This window comes from Bidens hawaiensis, unplaced genomic scaffold, assembly GCF_021521415.1.
Source record: "Bidens hawaiensis isolate Kalapana, Puna unplaced genomic scaffold, B.hawaiensis_p1.1 tig00001032_1, whole genome shotgun sequence".
Classification (NCBI taxonomy): Eukaryota; Viridiplantae; Streptophyta; class Magnoliopsida; order Asterales; family Asteraceae; genus Bidens; species Bidens hawaiensis.
This window is the reverse complement of record NW_027491060.1, coordinates 4,420,099-4,434,275: the sequence shown is the minus strand read 5'-3', so window position 1 is coordinate 4,434,275 and position 14,177 is coordinate 4,420,099. Positions and strand designations below refer to the sequence as shown.

General features: G+C 37.1%; 3 protein-coding genes across 3 annotated transcripts; all 3 read left to right on the top strand.

Moving 5' to 3' along the window:
• The first annotated feature begins 8 nt into the window (after positions 1-8).
• On the top strand, positions 9-6,065 carry LOC143555532 (ABC transporter B family member 19-like). Its single transcript, XM_077045072.1, has 8 exons — positions 9-1,041; positions 1,124-1,178; positions 1,257-1,432; positions 1,511-1,675; positions 1,778-2,073; positions 2,163-2,784; positions 2,874-4,781; positions 5,619-6,065. Exons 1-8 carry the CDS (start codon positions 19-21, stop codon positions 5,964-5,966), a joined length of 4,593 nt encoding a protein of 1,530 aa, XP_076901187.1. The 5' UTR covers positions 9-18; the 3' UTR covers positions 5,967-6,065.
• Positions 6,066-6,570: 505 nt separating this feature from the next.
• LOC143553985 (uncharacterized) lies at positions 6,571-9,157 on the top strand. The gene is made up of 4 exons (XM_077043863.1): positions 6,571-7,468; positions 7,552-7,737; positions 7,889-7,980; positions 8,246-9,157. Exons 1-4 carry the CDS (start codon positions 6,899-6,901, stop codon positions 8,889-8,891), a joined length of 1,494 nt encoding a protein of 497 aa, XP_076899978.1. The 5' UTR covers positions 6,571-6,898; the 3' UTR covers positions 8,892-9,157.
• A 1,375-nt stretch (positions 9,158-10,532) lies between these two features.
• On the top strand, positions 10,533-12,616 carry LOC143553977 (25.3 kDa vesicle transport protein SEC22-1-like). The gene is made up of 6 exons (XM_077043855.1): positions 10,533-10,705; positions 10,887-11,095; positions 11,397-11,557; positions 11,646-11,792; positions 12,075-12,151; positions 12,337-12,616. The coding sequence occupies exons 2-6, from the start codon at positions 10,908-10,910 to the stop codon at positions 12,418-12,420; spliced, it is 657 nt and encodes a 218-aa protein (XP_076899970.1). The 5' UTR covers positions 10,533-10,705; positions 10,887-10,907; the 3' UTR covers positions 12,421-12,616.
• The last annotated feature ends 1,561 nt before the right edge of the window (positions 12,617-14,177 follow it).

Genomic DNA, 14,177 nt, shown 5'->3' with positions numbered 1-14,177 from the left:
CAAACTCTAAATTCTTCCATGGCCGAATCTTTCTTCGAAATGGATCACCACCGTCGCTCACCCGCCAGTCACCGCCCACATTACACAACACCGTCACAATCACCGACTCTCTCCTTCTCCAGCCCGCAAACGTACCCATTCCCAACTTCACAGCGAACCCGTTACAGACGTGTACCACCAACTACCCCTTTTGCCTCGGACAATGACCGATCATGGCAAGCCGAGATCTCATGGCAGCTTGAGCCCACCAGCTTGCAAGACAACCGAGCCAGTAGTCCTCTTGGTGCTGCATTGAGCCCGTGGACTGGACCACCACCCTCACCGTCTCCCGTTAACTCACCACGTGTGTTTCGCCGGTCAGCTAAGGACTATTATGTTTCTGGTACATCTAGTGGTGATCTTAACTTTCGCAACTTTACTAATCCGTATTATGAATATTCAAGCGCTTTGTCTCCCGGTAGAATCGAGCTGCAAAGCCATGAAGCTAGTCCTCAACCGCATAGTAGTTCGTTCATTGGTGGTTACACGAAATCACCTACTTTTGCAGGAATGGGAACTTTAAATACTAAAAAAACCGACCATTTGTTAGATGATAGCGTTGATGATTATGATATAAAGGATATAAATAAACAAGATCCTCGATGGTTTTCGGTTTCACGTGCTTATGTTGATGCTGATAACAGTCCTGTTCATGGGATTTCCTTAAGAAGTTATGATCATCATGATTTCATTCACAACTATGATGATTTTTATAATAATGATAATTATAGACGCACGCCTCAGTATCTACAGAGTTATGTGATGGAGGGAGACGATTATGACGACGAAGATGAAGATGAAGTTGCACCGCGAAAAAGCATAGGGATTTTTGGTTTGTTTAAGTATTCAACAAAGTTGGATATTTTTCTTATAATAATTGGTTGTTTCGGTGCTTTGATAAACGGAGGATCTCTACCATGGTACTCTTATCTTTTTGGAGATTTTGTCAATAAAATTGCTCTAGACAAAGACAAGGATCAGATGATAAAAGATGTTAGAAAGGTAATTATTTACTCATGTTACTGAAATTTAATAGAATCTGGTTAGCTTCTATAAATCTTATTTAATTATGATATGGCCTCAGGTATGCGTGCTAATGGCGGGATTAGCAGGAATCGTTGTAATTGGAGCCTATTTACGTAAGCTCGATAAACTTAGTTATTCTAATTAAATGCATAATTTCTTTAATAATAATTATGATTATGATTAACGTACAGAGATTGCTTGTTGGCGATTAGTGGGCGAGCGATCAGCTCATAGAATAAGAACCAAGTATTTACGGGCGGTTTTAAGACAAGACGTTAGCTTTTTTGACACAGACATTAGTACAAGTGATATCATGCATGGTATCTCAAGTGATGTTGCTCAAATTCAAGAAGTTATGGGGGACAAGGTTAATATTAACTAATTCATATATAATTACCTTTAATTAATGTAAGTTATGTTTAATTAATTAATTCTGTAAATGCAGATGACACACTTCATTTATCACATATTCACCTTCATCTGTGGCTACACAGTTGGTTTCTTAAAATCTTGGAAGGTTTCTCTTGCGGTTTTTGCTGTTACACCATTAACAATGCTCTGTGGGGTTGCTTATAAGGCAGTCTATGTCGGCCTTGCTACAAAAGAAGTGGTAAAAACTAAAAACCATCAACTGATTGTTAATAATCAGTTTTAAATACAAACTTTAGAAAAAAATTGTTTCTGATAAATATTTTATAATTTTTTTACACAGAATTCTTACAAGAAAGCTGGTAGCATAGCAGAACAAGCGATAAGTTCAATTCGAACCGTGTTTTCGTTTGTGGCAGAAGAGAACTTAGCAGCAAGATATGATGCATTATTGGATGAATCAGTCCCGGTTGGAAAGAAACTCGGTTTTGCAAAGGGAATAGGAATCGGTGTAATATATATGGTTACTTACTCAACATGGGCGCTAGCTTTCTGGTACGGGTCGATTTTAGTTTCAAGAAATGAATTATCCGGTGGTGCAGCCATTGCTTGCTTCTTTGGTGTCAATGTTGGTGGCAGGTAATTAACTAACCATATAAGTAAAGGTTGCAATTATGACCCCTTGTGTTAAGTTGTGTTTTGATCAATTTGCACACGATTTTATGCAGGGGTTTGGCGTTATCTCTATCATACTTTGCTCAGTTTGCACAAGGGACTGTTGCGGCTAGTAGAGTGTTTGAAGTTATAGACAGAATCCCAGCCATTGATCCTTACAGTACCGCAGGACGAAAACCCAAGAGCGTACGAGGGAGATTAGAGCTCAAAAACGTTTCTTTTGCTTACCCATCTCGTCCTTCGGCCCCAATTCTGGATGATCTCAGTTTGGTGATTCCATCTCAAAGAATTTCAGCACTTGTTGGTGCTAGCGGCGCTGGTAAATCCACCATTTTTGCTCTTTTAGAGAGATTCTATGATCCTAGTGAGGGTATGCATGCTCTTTATTCGACCTTTCTAATTCATTTTTCGCTTTTGGATCATCATACGTATTTTTTCATATTAATAATAGGGTTGGTATTGCTGGATGGTCAAAATATAAGGAGTTTACAAGTGAAATGGCTAAGAAGTCAGATGGGGATGGTGGGACAAGAGCCGGTCCTCTTTGCCGACACAATTCTCGAAAACATTTTAATGGGAAAAGAGAATGCCACCAAGAAAGAAGCCATTGATGCGTGCATTGCGGTAAATGCACATAAGTTCATCACCGATCTACCACAAGGCTATGACACGCAGGTTCATAACATTTTCAATATTTCTGCACTTCGTTTCAATTATTATCGTTACATAATATATGGTGTTAAATGTTAACGACAATGTGACAGGTAGGAGAGAAAGGAACCCAATTATCAGGTGGTCAGAAGCAACGCATTGCATTAGCGCGTGCAATGATCAAAGATCCCAAGATACTTCTCTTAGATGAGCCCACAAGTGCCTTGGACTCCACGTCAGAGTCACTTGTTCAACAAGCCATCGACAAAGTCTCTAAAGGGAGAACCACAATCGTCATTGCTCACAGGCTGGCAACAGTCAAGAACGCAGACACAATCGTTGTTCTAGAGCAAGGATCAGTTGTTGAAATAGGTGACCATAATAAGCTCATGGCACAACAAGGAGCTTACTTTTCTTTAATTAAACTCGCATCCGAAGCAATAACATCAAATCCCGTTTATGAAAAGGGTAAAGCGGGTATAAACCAAGAAACATTTAGTCATTTTGATCTTCTGAAACAAAGTCATGTATATGAAATATCAGTGTCTCGGGGGTACATGAAATCCGTTCAAGAAGTAAACCAATTAGAACCCGAAAAACTAACCAAAATGAAATCATACAAGATTAGCCAAGTATGGAAGTTACAGAAACCGGAGGCCGGTCTTTTGTTAATTGGTGTCATCTTCGGTATGTTTGCGGGTGCAATTCTGTCACTATTTCCATTAGTTTTAGGACAAGCACTTAAAGTATACTTCAACCCTGACAAATCCAAGTTAAAAAAGGATGTCGGGTACCTCTGTCTGGCATTAGTCGGGCTCGGGTTGGGGTGCATTCTAACCATGACAATGCAACAAGGTTTCTGCGGTTGGGCCGGCACTAAGCTCACCAAAAGGGTTCGTGCTTCCTTCTTTCGGGCCATACTAAATCAAGAGCCCGGTTGGTTTGACTCCGACCAGAACTCAACCGGGTCACTTGTGTCAAAACTGTCTATTGACTGCACAAGCTTTCGGTCCATTCTAGGTGACAGATACTCGGTTTTGTTCATGGGTTTGAGCTCGGCTGCTGTCGGTCTCAGTGTCTCGTTTTATCTCGAATGGAGGTTGGCCCTTTTGGCTACTATCGTCACACCTTTTACGCTTGGAGCTAGCTACTTCAGCTTAATTATTAACATCGGTCCGAAGGTGGATAATGGTTCGTATGATAAAGCAAGTGTTATAGCTTCAGGTGCAGTATCGAACATTAGAACAGTAGCAACTTTTGCAACACAAGAAAAGATTGTTCGGTCTTTTGAGCAATCTTTATTAAAACCCAAATCAACTTCTATAAAAAGATCACAAATTACCGGAATCTCATTAGGATTATCTCAAGGTGCAATGTATGCTGCTTACACCTTAGTTTTGTTTTTCGGAGCTTACCTTGTGACAAAAGAGTACACTAAATTTGGTGATGTGTATAAAATATTCTTGATATTGGTTTTGAGTTCGTTTTCTGTTGGTCAGTTGGCGGGACTTGCTCCGGATACTTCATTGGCATCTTCTGCAATTCCCGCCGTTTTCGAAATATTGAACCGGAATCCGTTAATCTGTGGGAAAGGGAAAAAGGTTGACCGGTCGAAGTCGTTTGACTTAGAGTTTAAGATGGTGAGTTTTGCTTATCCTACAAGGTCTGATGTGATGGTGTTGAGGGACTTCAGTTTGAAGGTGAAAAGTGGGACCATGGTGGCGGTGGTTGGCGGGAGTGGGTCCGGGAAGTCAACGGTCATATGGTTGACTCAACGGTTTTATGATCCGACTGGTGGGAAAGTTTCGATGGGAGGGATGGATTTGAGGGATCTTGATGTGAAATGGCTGCGGCTGCAAATGGCTTTGGTGGGACAAGAGCCTGCATTGTTTGCGGGCACGATTCGGGAGAATATAAGATTTGGAAACCATAAGGCTTCTTGGTTAGAGATTGAAGAAGCCGCTAAGGAAGCTCACATCCACAGTTTCATCTCTGGACTCCCTCAAGGTTATGAAACTGAGGTATGTTATTGTATACTGATTCTTGAGTCAGCTATACACACCGTCTGACATCTAATCCCTCATTATTTCAAATGGCCGGATGATAGAGGTCGGATGGCCGTTTTGACAAAAAAATTTCAAAGTTTGACCGTCTATAGTTTGGACAGCCGTCCGGATAGAGGTCCGACAGCCGTTTTGACCAAAAATGCTTAAAAGTTTGACCGTCTATGGTTAGAACGGTTGCCCAGATATTGGCGAGAGTGCAAGACGGCCATTCTAACCAATAATTTTTAAGTTTGACTTTTTGGTCAAAATGGTCATCTGAGTGTTTTGTGGACGGTCGTTTGATGGTGTGAAATCAGATTGGGTGGTGTAGCTATAACATGACACGTTGGTTCTGTACCAAATATGGTTATATTGGGTCTTTATAATAATGTGCATGAGTCGGTTTCTAAGTTTTTGAAAACATTCGCTTTCGGTCTTTTTGGTTTGGGTTCAGTTCGATTTTGGTTTTATTGGTTTTACCATCTGGGCACGAAAGTTTTTAGGCCGAAAAAATCGTTCAAAATAATGAATTTGGATTAAAAATTTTTTTTTTGTTAAATAATAACTATCTAATCATTATACATTTTTGGCTAAAATATTTGGGTATTTATTAAATTCTTATAAATTATTTAAAATCCAAAACTAAAAATGAAAATCCATGCATTCTGTTTGATTCATTTTTTTCCCCTTAGTTACATGCAAAACCAATCCGGAAATCTGCCTTTTTTTGGGTTTCATGCATACACATGACACATAGAACACATGTATACATAAGCTGTTTCAAATGTTATAATGTGATTATTACATTTTTAGGTTGGTGAGAGTGGGGTTCAACTATCAGGAGGTCAGAAACAAAGGATAGCAATAGCAAGGGCTATAGTTAAGAAATCAAAGGTGTTATTACTAGACGAAGCCACAAGCGCACTAGATTTGGAATCCGAGAAGCAGGTTCAAGAAGCACTAAGGAAGATCATCAAACGTACCACCACCATTGTAGTGGCCCACCGACTCTCCACCATCAGAGAGGCCACCGTTATAGCGGTGGTCCAAGATGGTAAAGTGTCTGAATATGGAACACATGACACACTCATTGCCAATCATTCAGATGGTGTTTATGCTAGCCTTGTACGTTCTGAAATAGAAGCTAATGCTTTTGCTTAAATGAAATAGTAATCTTTCATTTATTTTGTAGAAAATGTGTTGTATATAATTATATAAGCGATTTTCATCGTTAGAGTTTATGTTTTGGTTACCCAATATTAGGGGAGAATAGGGGTGAGAATTTACGACATGACTTGAAACATAACCCGACAAGACACAAAAATAATCAGGTTTTGGGTTGACATATCTAACATGTTTAGATAAGCAGGTCGACCTACCAGCCTGTATAGTTAAACATGTCAATCCACTAACCCGTTTAACTCATTTTTTAAATCCACTAGCCCGTGCAACAGGACACGTTTAGATAAATGGGTTGAACAAATCGCCTTTTGGTTTCACTATTTTAAGTGTGTACGGGCTAGAGTTAATGTTTTCTTATAAATAAATATATGGGTAGTTTAATGGTACCATTTCATTAGAAAGTGAACTTATGATATATATTATATCTAGTAAGTTTTAAAGTATATATTTGTTAATTTGTGAAAGTCTATTGTTATTTTTCAAGATTATCCCATGTTTTAAATCATTTAAAATCATTTCGTAAAAAAAAAGTTGTTAACTTTTTATTAAGCAAGAAGGATGTTTTAGAACATTATGATTAAGACATTGCAATTTCATTACCTCACTAATGGAGCCATTTGCTCTACTGGTAATGAGACAGCTGAACATGGATGTCAATTTTACCAATATAACCCCATTGACATAGTCTCAAAGCTAGTATGACACCTCAAAGCTTCACCTACAAGCAAGGGTATAGTTGTCATGCTGGTAGAAAGTGCTGTCTTTGCTTAAAAGTCAAGCCATGGTTACATTATGGTAAAGTGCCATAATTTTCCTGCCATGCCAAAATCCAAATAGATTCATTTTCTTCTTAACTTTCATATTTTTTTAATGCTCAAATATTTCATTTTCTACATTCTTTCAACACAAAAATGGCATCCCTTACACCAGGGCTGCTTCTGAAACTACTTAAAACTATTAACTCTAATATAAAAGTTCGCGGTGAACACCGATCAATCCTCTTGCAAGTGATCAGCATTGTGCCAGCGTTAAACGGGTCCGAACTATGGCCAAACCACGGGTTCTTCATCAAAATCTCAGACTCGTCACATTCAACATATGCGTCGCTTTCAAAAGATGACAACGAGCTTATATTGAATAATAAACTACAATTAGGCCAATTCTTTTGGGTCGACCGAATGGATGCTGGCACTCCGGTGCCAGTTCTAGTCGGGGTGCGGCCTGTTCCTGGCCGGCATCCGTTTATTGGGAAGCCGAAAGATTTGATGCAAATGTTGGAACCTTCTGAAGCTATGAAATCAAGTGGATTAGTGGAAGCTAAACCTGATAGAAGAAGAAAGAACATTGTGATTAAAGAAGAGAAAGTTACTGTTGCTTCGAGGTATATGCAAGGCGTTGTGGCGAAAAATGATGGTTTTAAGAAAGATGAAAATGAGAGAAATGGCGCGGTGAAGGGCAGACAACATGATATAAAAGATCAAGTATCATACTTTGTTCTAGTATTCAAATCTTTACACCAAATAACAACTTTGTAACCGACGTATTTTTTTATTTCACATTGCAGGCACACGCGATGACAAATTTGCAAAAGTCTTTTGATGCAGTAAGGTTGCAAGGAGGTACTGAACCGTTGACAACAAAGCAAGAAAACATTAACTCAAACTCGTTGCAAAGACGAAGAGATAAAAACCATTTTTCTGAGACGCTTTCATGGTCATCCTTGCCTCCTAAACTTCTAAATCTTGCCAAGGTATGCTTAGGTTATGTATCACTAAGGTTTAAAAGGTAGCAATGTGATTCATAATGTTACAATATGAAACTAAACATCATTTTTATTCTAACTCACAATCCAAACACCCCTGATTGAAACTAACTTCGTTTGTAATGGGGTCTTTGACAAGGTAATAATAAGAAGAAAAACGTTAGCTTCTCGCCTAGCAGCAGAAGCTCAAAAGGAAGCGATAACAGCAGCAAATCTTGTCAAATGTGTCGAGTAAGTTGGTTTAGAATCCGGAAACTTTTGTAAAATTAAAGAAATATAAGGGGGTGTTTGGGATTCTTTATTCTAATTGTTTATCTACTTCTTGTTTTATGAAATAAACAACTTTAAACCACTTGTTTAAAACAGTTTATTTCTATCACAAATTATTAAATAAGCAGTTTGAATATAAATTCCCACACTCTCAAAACAGTTTATAAATTTATTTTTTTTGTAAACAATCCTAGACACCTTTTTTATCTTTAAATTCTCAATTCAGAATGTTTGGTGAACTCTCTTCATCCACATCACATGCAAAACTTCACGAGTCTCTAGCCAAATTCTTTTCACTATACGGAATGATAGTACAAGAAAATGACGGTATTGCCCCCACAAAGGACCGAGTGCTTCAGCGTTCAAGTAGTTCACCAGCATCAGAAAACACAGGCAAATCTGACAAAAAGACCACGCTGGCTCGCAGTAAAAGCACACAAAAGAGCCAAAAGACGCCAATGGAGCTAAGTGTTGGTGAAAAACTAGAATGGGCTAATGTAGATGGTTTAAAACAAAAACAAGAGCTAAGAGAGGTTTTATTAACCGAAACACAATCTTGGTTTCTAGAATTTCTAGAAAGAGCACTTGATGTCGGGTTTCAAATGGGAAATCTAGAAACCGTGAAAGGGAAAGGGAAAAATCATAATTATGTTGGGAGCAAAACCGAACCAAATAGTCAGATTGCTGTGACGTTGTCTCAACTGAAGCTCGCAAACGAGTGGCTTGATAATCTAAGAAACAAGATAGTGTTAGAGAAAAAAGGAGCTCAAGTGGAGACTGTTGATCGTTTGAAGCAAAAGATATATTCTTGTTTGCTTGTTCATTTGGATTCTGCTGCATTAGCTCTTGAAAACAAATCAGAACGCTTGTAATACGAACTACTCGGCTTACCTTTATTTATTCAAAGTAAATTATATATGTTGATATCATATATGTTGTTATCATAATTTATATACACGATGTTGTATACATAATTTATTTAAATGTGTTTCACGACGCATGGTATATTAATAATTTGTAAGATCATACCTGTGATCCATAGTTAAGAATATAAGGGAAGCGGTCCAAGATGGAGAAGCTAAGTACATGCAAAATCATATATTTCAATCCGAATGGATCTGGCACGTACCCTACTTCTCCAACATGGATAATTTCCCTAAATGGACTCCTTCAAGTGATTCAAAAATTAGAAAAAAAACACCTTTGGATAAAGATTGATATGATTGAGAATATAGATGTGATTTAGATTGTTATATAGGATGTAAGTGATTATGTAGGTAGGGGTGTTGGAGAAGAGATTGCTGATTTGGTGAGTGTTGAAGTTTGGTTGCCAAAAAGGGAGTGATTAATGTTTTACTCCAATCTAGTTGTTTTGACATTTAGAGCATCATGCACATATAACTAATTAAATAAATTTAGCACCCTTACTGGTCACACCCACCAACACAAAGTTGTTATAACCAATGGACATTTTTTTTATTGCTAGGAAATGTTTTTTCATAATAAATTTTATAATGTGTTATGTATAATCCTTTTCATTAACTAAATATATCGGGCTATAGAAAGGACTTGCGCTCGGTTGAATAACCCCTCAGCTAGCAAAACTTTCACTTTCCCTTTAATTACAGTTTATTATTATTGTTTTTTTATATATATTTGGAAAAAAGGGTATTTATACGGTTTGTTTGGTGGTAACGAACTTTGTATACGGGTTGCTTATTATATATATATATATATATATATATATATATATATATATATATATATATATATAATTTTTAACAAGTTATATAAACTTAAGATTAAGATTCTAGTTGTTTTCAATTTCAAGTATTTTTTGTTCTCATAAATTTTTTTTATAGCTTTATCAAAATAAATTTTATTTTTATTATAGTAAATACTTGTTTAAAAATAATTAATATTAACAGGAGAAAATAGCATGTAAATATTATTTAAGAAATAAAGAATTACTCTTACACATATAACACATGATTCTCAATTCGAGTGAGAGTGATGATACTCTATGCATGTTTGATATGTTTACATGATTCCTATGTCCTATGCTCTTTAGGTGATTTTGGGTTAACCCATGATATTTTTTTTTCAAACAACTTACACTTTGTATTTAGATGTATAAAAGTCACAACACGGCCATAATTATAGCCACCATATCACACCAACACACTTAACACCACATACTATTTCACAATCCAAAACCCCTCCAAGCCTCCAAAGTTATGTAAACCCGTTGTGATTGGTATTTTATCCATAAATAACCAAGTGATTTAGCGTCTCCATTACGTTCGTTAGTAGAGTCGATCTCTCGTTAAAAACCAACTTGTTTTGTTTCTAGCCTTGCAAATGCTCTATACCATGACAAGACATACCGTGTGTAATGGTTATTTGGATTAGTTAAAAGCTTGATTATCTTATATATTATTTAAAGCTTAAGATTTCGATTTTGACTCATGTAAAAGTAATTAATAATTAATAGTTAATTAAAAAGAAGAATAATTTCGGAAATTGGTATTCTTAGTTTCTTCGTAGAGTCATCTTTCTATCTGTATTTCTATTTCTATTTGGACTGCATCCCCAATTTTTCGATCACCAAAACCCTAATCGCAATTCAATTTGCCTTCTTCTGGATCCGTTTTGAATCCGTCGGATCCTATCACATACGCATGAGGTAATCTTCAATTTCTTATTATTTTCCAGATCAAATTGCAATTATGTTCACCTGAATCAAGTTAATTCTCGATCGATTATGCTCACCTGAATGAATTGTGAAATAGGATAGAAAATAATGTTCATCTTGTTTGTATCGATCTGTTATAATATTATTGTTATGTGATTTATTATTATTACAGTGACAGCTTCTCGAACTAAAGATGGTGAAGCTGACAATGATTGCACGTGTCACTGATGGCCTTCCGTTAGCCGAAGGACTTGACGACGGTCGCGATTTGCAGGATGCAGAGTTCTACAAACAGCAAGTTAAAGCATTGTTTAAGAATCTTTCGAGGGGACAAAATGATGCATCCAGGATGTCCGTTGAAACCGGCCCTTATGTTTTCCAGTATCCTACATTTGCCCTAACTTGTTTAATATCATGATTGCGTGTTCATATTCGTTCGTTAAGCTATTATAGGATAAGCGAACGGTTCACGAACACCTAACCCGAACGGAATTTTTTGTTCGTTAAGAAATTGGATTTGTTTGTGAACGGTTCACAAACACAAACGAACAAACACAGACTGGCTACTCACGGTCTGGCTACCAAGTTTGTGCTAGTGTTTTTTTAGCATTCCTTTTCGTACGCTAATTTTCATATAAAATGCTAAATCATATGCATTAGGTTCCTTAACTTATGTAATCAGTTATATTATTGAAGGGCGTGTTTGTTATTTAACAATGTGTGATCGTGCTTATCCGAAGAAACTTGCTTTCCAATATCTTGAAGATCTTAAGAATGAATTCGAGCGTGGTTATGGAAATCAAATTGAAACTGCTGCAAGACCGTATGCTTTCATAAAATTTGGTAAGATATTACTTGTTTTTTGTTTCATTTTGCTTTTTTTGTTATTATGGTATTGTGCTTAATTGCTTCTTTTTAATTTGTTGAATAGATACATTTATACAGAGGACTAAGAAACTGTACCAGGACACAAGAACTCAGAGGAACATTTCTAAGTTGAATGATGAACTTTATGAGGTTCACCAAATTATGACTCGTAACGTACAAGAAGTTCTTGGCGTTGGTGAAAAATTGGACCGTAAGTTCGTTTCTTTATTTTTAATTAGTAGTAAAATAATCGTTAAACTAATATGTGTATAGTCAGATATTGCATGTTTTTGGGTTTGGAAGTAGTATAGCATAGTGAAATTAAGTGTGATGTTTAGTTTCTGATTATCTTATATGTTATAGTATTTTATCATAAAATGCCATTATAAAATTGGTCAAAATGTTGTGCTTTTATAATGTGACACCTTGTTTATAAAATAATTTTGAGGAAGTGGTTAATTAATTGAGATTGTTGAATTGTTAACTTATGCAGAGGTCAGTCAAATGTCAAGCCGCTTAACATCAGAATCTCGCGTATATGCGGATAAAGCAAGAGATTTAAACCGCCAGGTTGGTTTGTTTTAGTTATAATAAAATATTAATTTTTTGTTAAAATAATCAGCTTATATTTCGGTATTTTTGCCTGCATTCTTTGTGTTCTCAAAGAAAGCCTAACCGTGAGTGATAAAACTTACCTCAAAACAGTTGAACTTGTTCAAAATCATTCTGCTGAAAATTGTTGTCACCAACTGCAGGCTTTGATCAAGAAGTGGGCTCCTGTTGCAATTGTTCTTGGAGTTGTTATTCTACTGTTTTGGGCCAGAAAGAAGATATATTGATCATGGTTCCTTTTCTTGCATGGAGATATGGCTCGGTTTCACTGAAGTTCCCGTTACAAAGTTTTCAGTTTAATTATGCTTGCACCTCTGCACTTTAGTTACATTATCCATTCGTACCCTCAACTCGAAAGTTTTGTTTATGTGCATTTTACATTTAGACAAGTTTAATCTATTCGCAATCTTGACAAACCGTTAATTATGTGTTGGTTTTTACATATTATTTATGTTTTTACATATTATTTATGTAATGCTAATGAATCTCTTTCATAATCGTACTTTGCGTTTGTCTGATTTAAAATATGATTTATGGAGGAAAAAGAGTTGTTTATTACTTTCTTACAGAAAGCAACCGTACAAAAAGGAGATCAAATAATGATTTTCTTGAAAACATTATACTTATGGTAGCAACCCATATGTTTTTTTTTGAAAAAAGTAGGCAACCATTATTTTCTATAAAACACATAAAAAAACATGGGCAAATTTATAACTAAGCAATCCATATTGTATATAAAAAGATAGGTAATAAACAAGCATATAAGAAGTTTCTGTAAGACTCCATAACTATTACACATAATATAAAAGCTGCTATAAGTTTTTAAGGAACTGCAGTTTATGGTTCGCTATAATTATTTAAACACGGGCTCACGGAGTTGGTTGATGGGGACCTGCCGTCTGATGTGGTCTTCCAGTTGATGGTGAGGGCGAACCTGCCTGCTGAGTTGGTTGATGGGGACCTGCTTCTGGTTGTACCAACTGAAACTGCTGCTGCTGGTTCATATGATGGTTTGGGTTCAAGCGTGCCATAACATTTCTTTGCACTGGGTTCACGTCATTAGGCCTTTTAATACCAGTACTAGGACCCAACATTAAAACAGCACTTTGCCCTGAGCTCGAGCCAGATTCAGCCTGCAAATTAAATGTCGGTTGTGTTACTAACTGAAACTGTTGCTGGTTTATACGATGGTTCTGGTTTTGGTTATGGCTTAAGCATGCCATATAATTTCTTTGCATTGTGTTAATTTCATTGACCTTGTTAATATCAGTATCAGAACCCAGCATTATGACACTACTTGACCCTGAACCCGAACCAGATCCATCCTGCTGAAACTGCTGCTGGTTCATATAACAATTCGGGGCCATTTGCATGACATTGATATCATTAGCTCTGTTTATACAAGCACCAGGACCCAACATTACAACAGCACTTGACCCTGAGCCCGAACCAGATCCAACCTGCTGAAACTGCTGCTGGTTCATGTACCAGTTTTGGCCCAGTTGCATGTCATTAGCTCTGTTCATGCCAGCACCAGGAACCAACATTACAACACCACTTGACCCTGAGCCCGAACCTGATACAGCCTGTAAATGAGATGTGGATTCCTGTTTTATTAACTGAAGCTGATGCTGGTTCATGTGATGGTTCTGGGCCATTTGCGTGGTGTTCATGCCACTAACCATGTTATTACCAGTACCAGAACCCGGTATTATAACACCACTTGGCCCTGAGCCCAAACTAGATCCAGCCTGCAAATTAGATCCGGCTTCTTGTTTTATTAACTGAAACTGCTGCTGGTTCATGTGACGGTTCTGGGCCATTTGCATGGCGTTCATGTCACTAACCCTGTTAGAACCAACACTAGAACCCAGCGTTATAACACCACTTGGCCCTGAGCCCGAACCAGATACAGCCTGCAAACTAGATGTGGGCTCTTGCTTTATTAACTGAAACGGCTGCTGTTGCTGATGGTTCATATAAC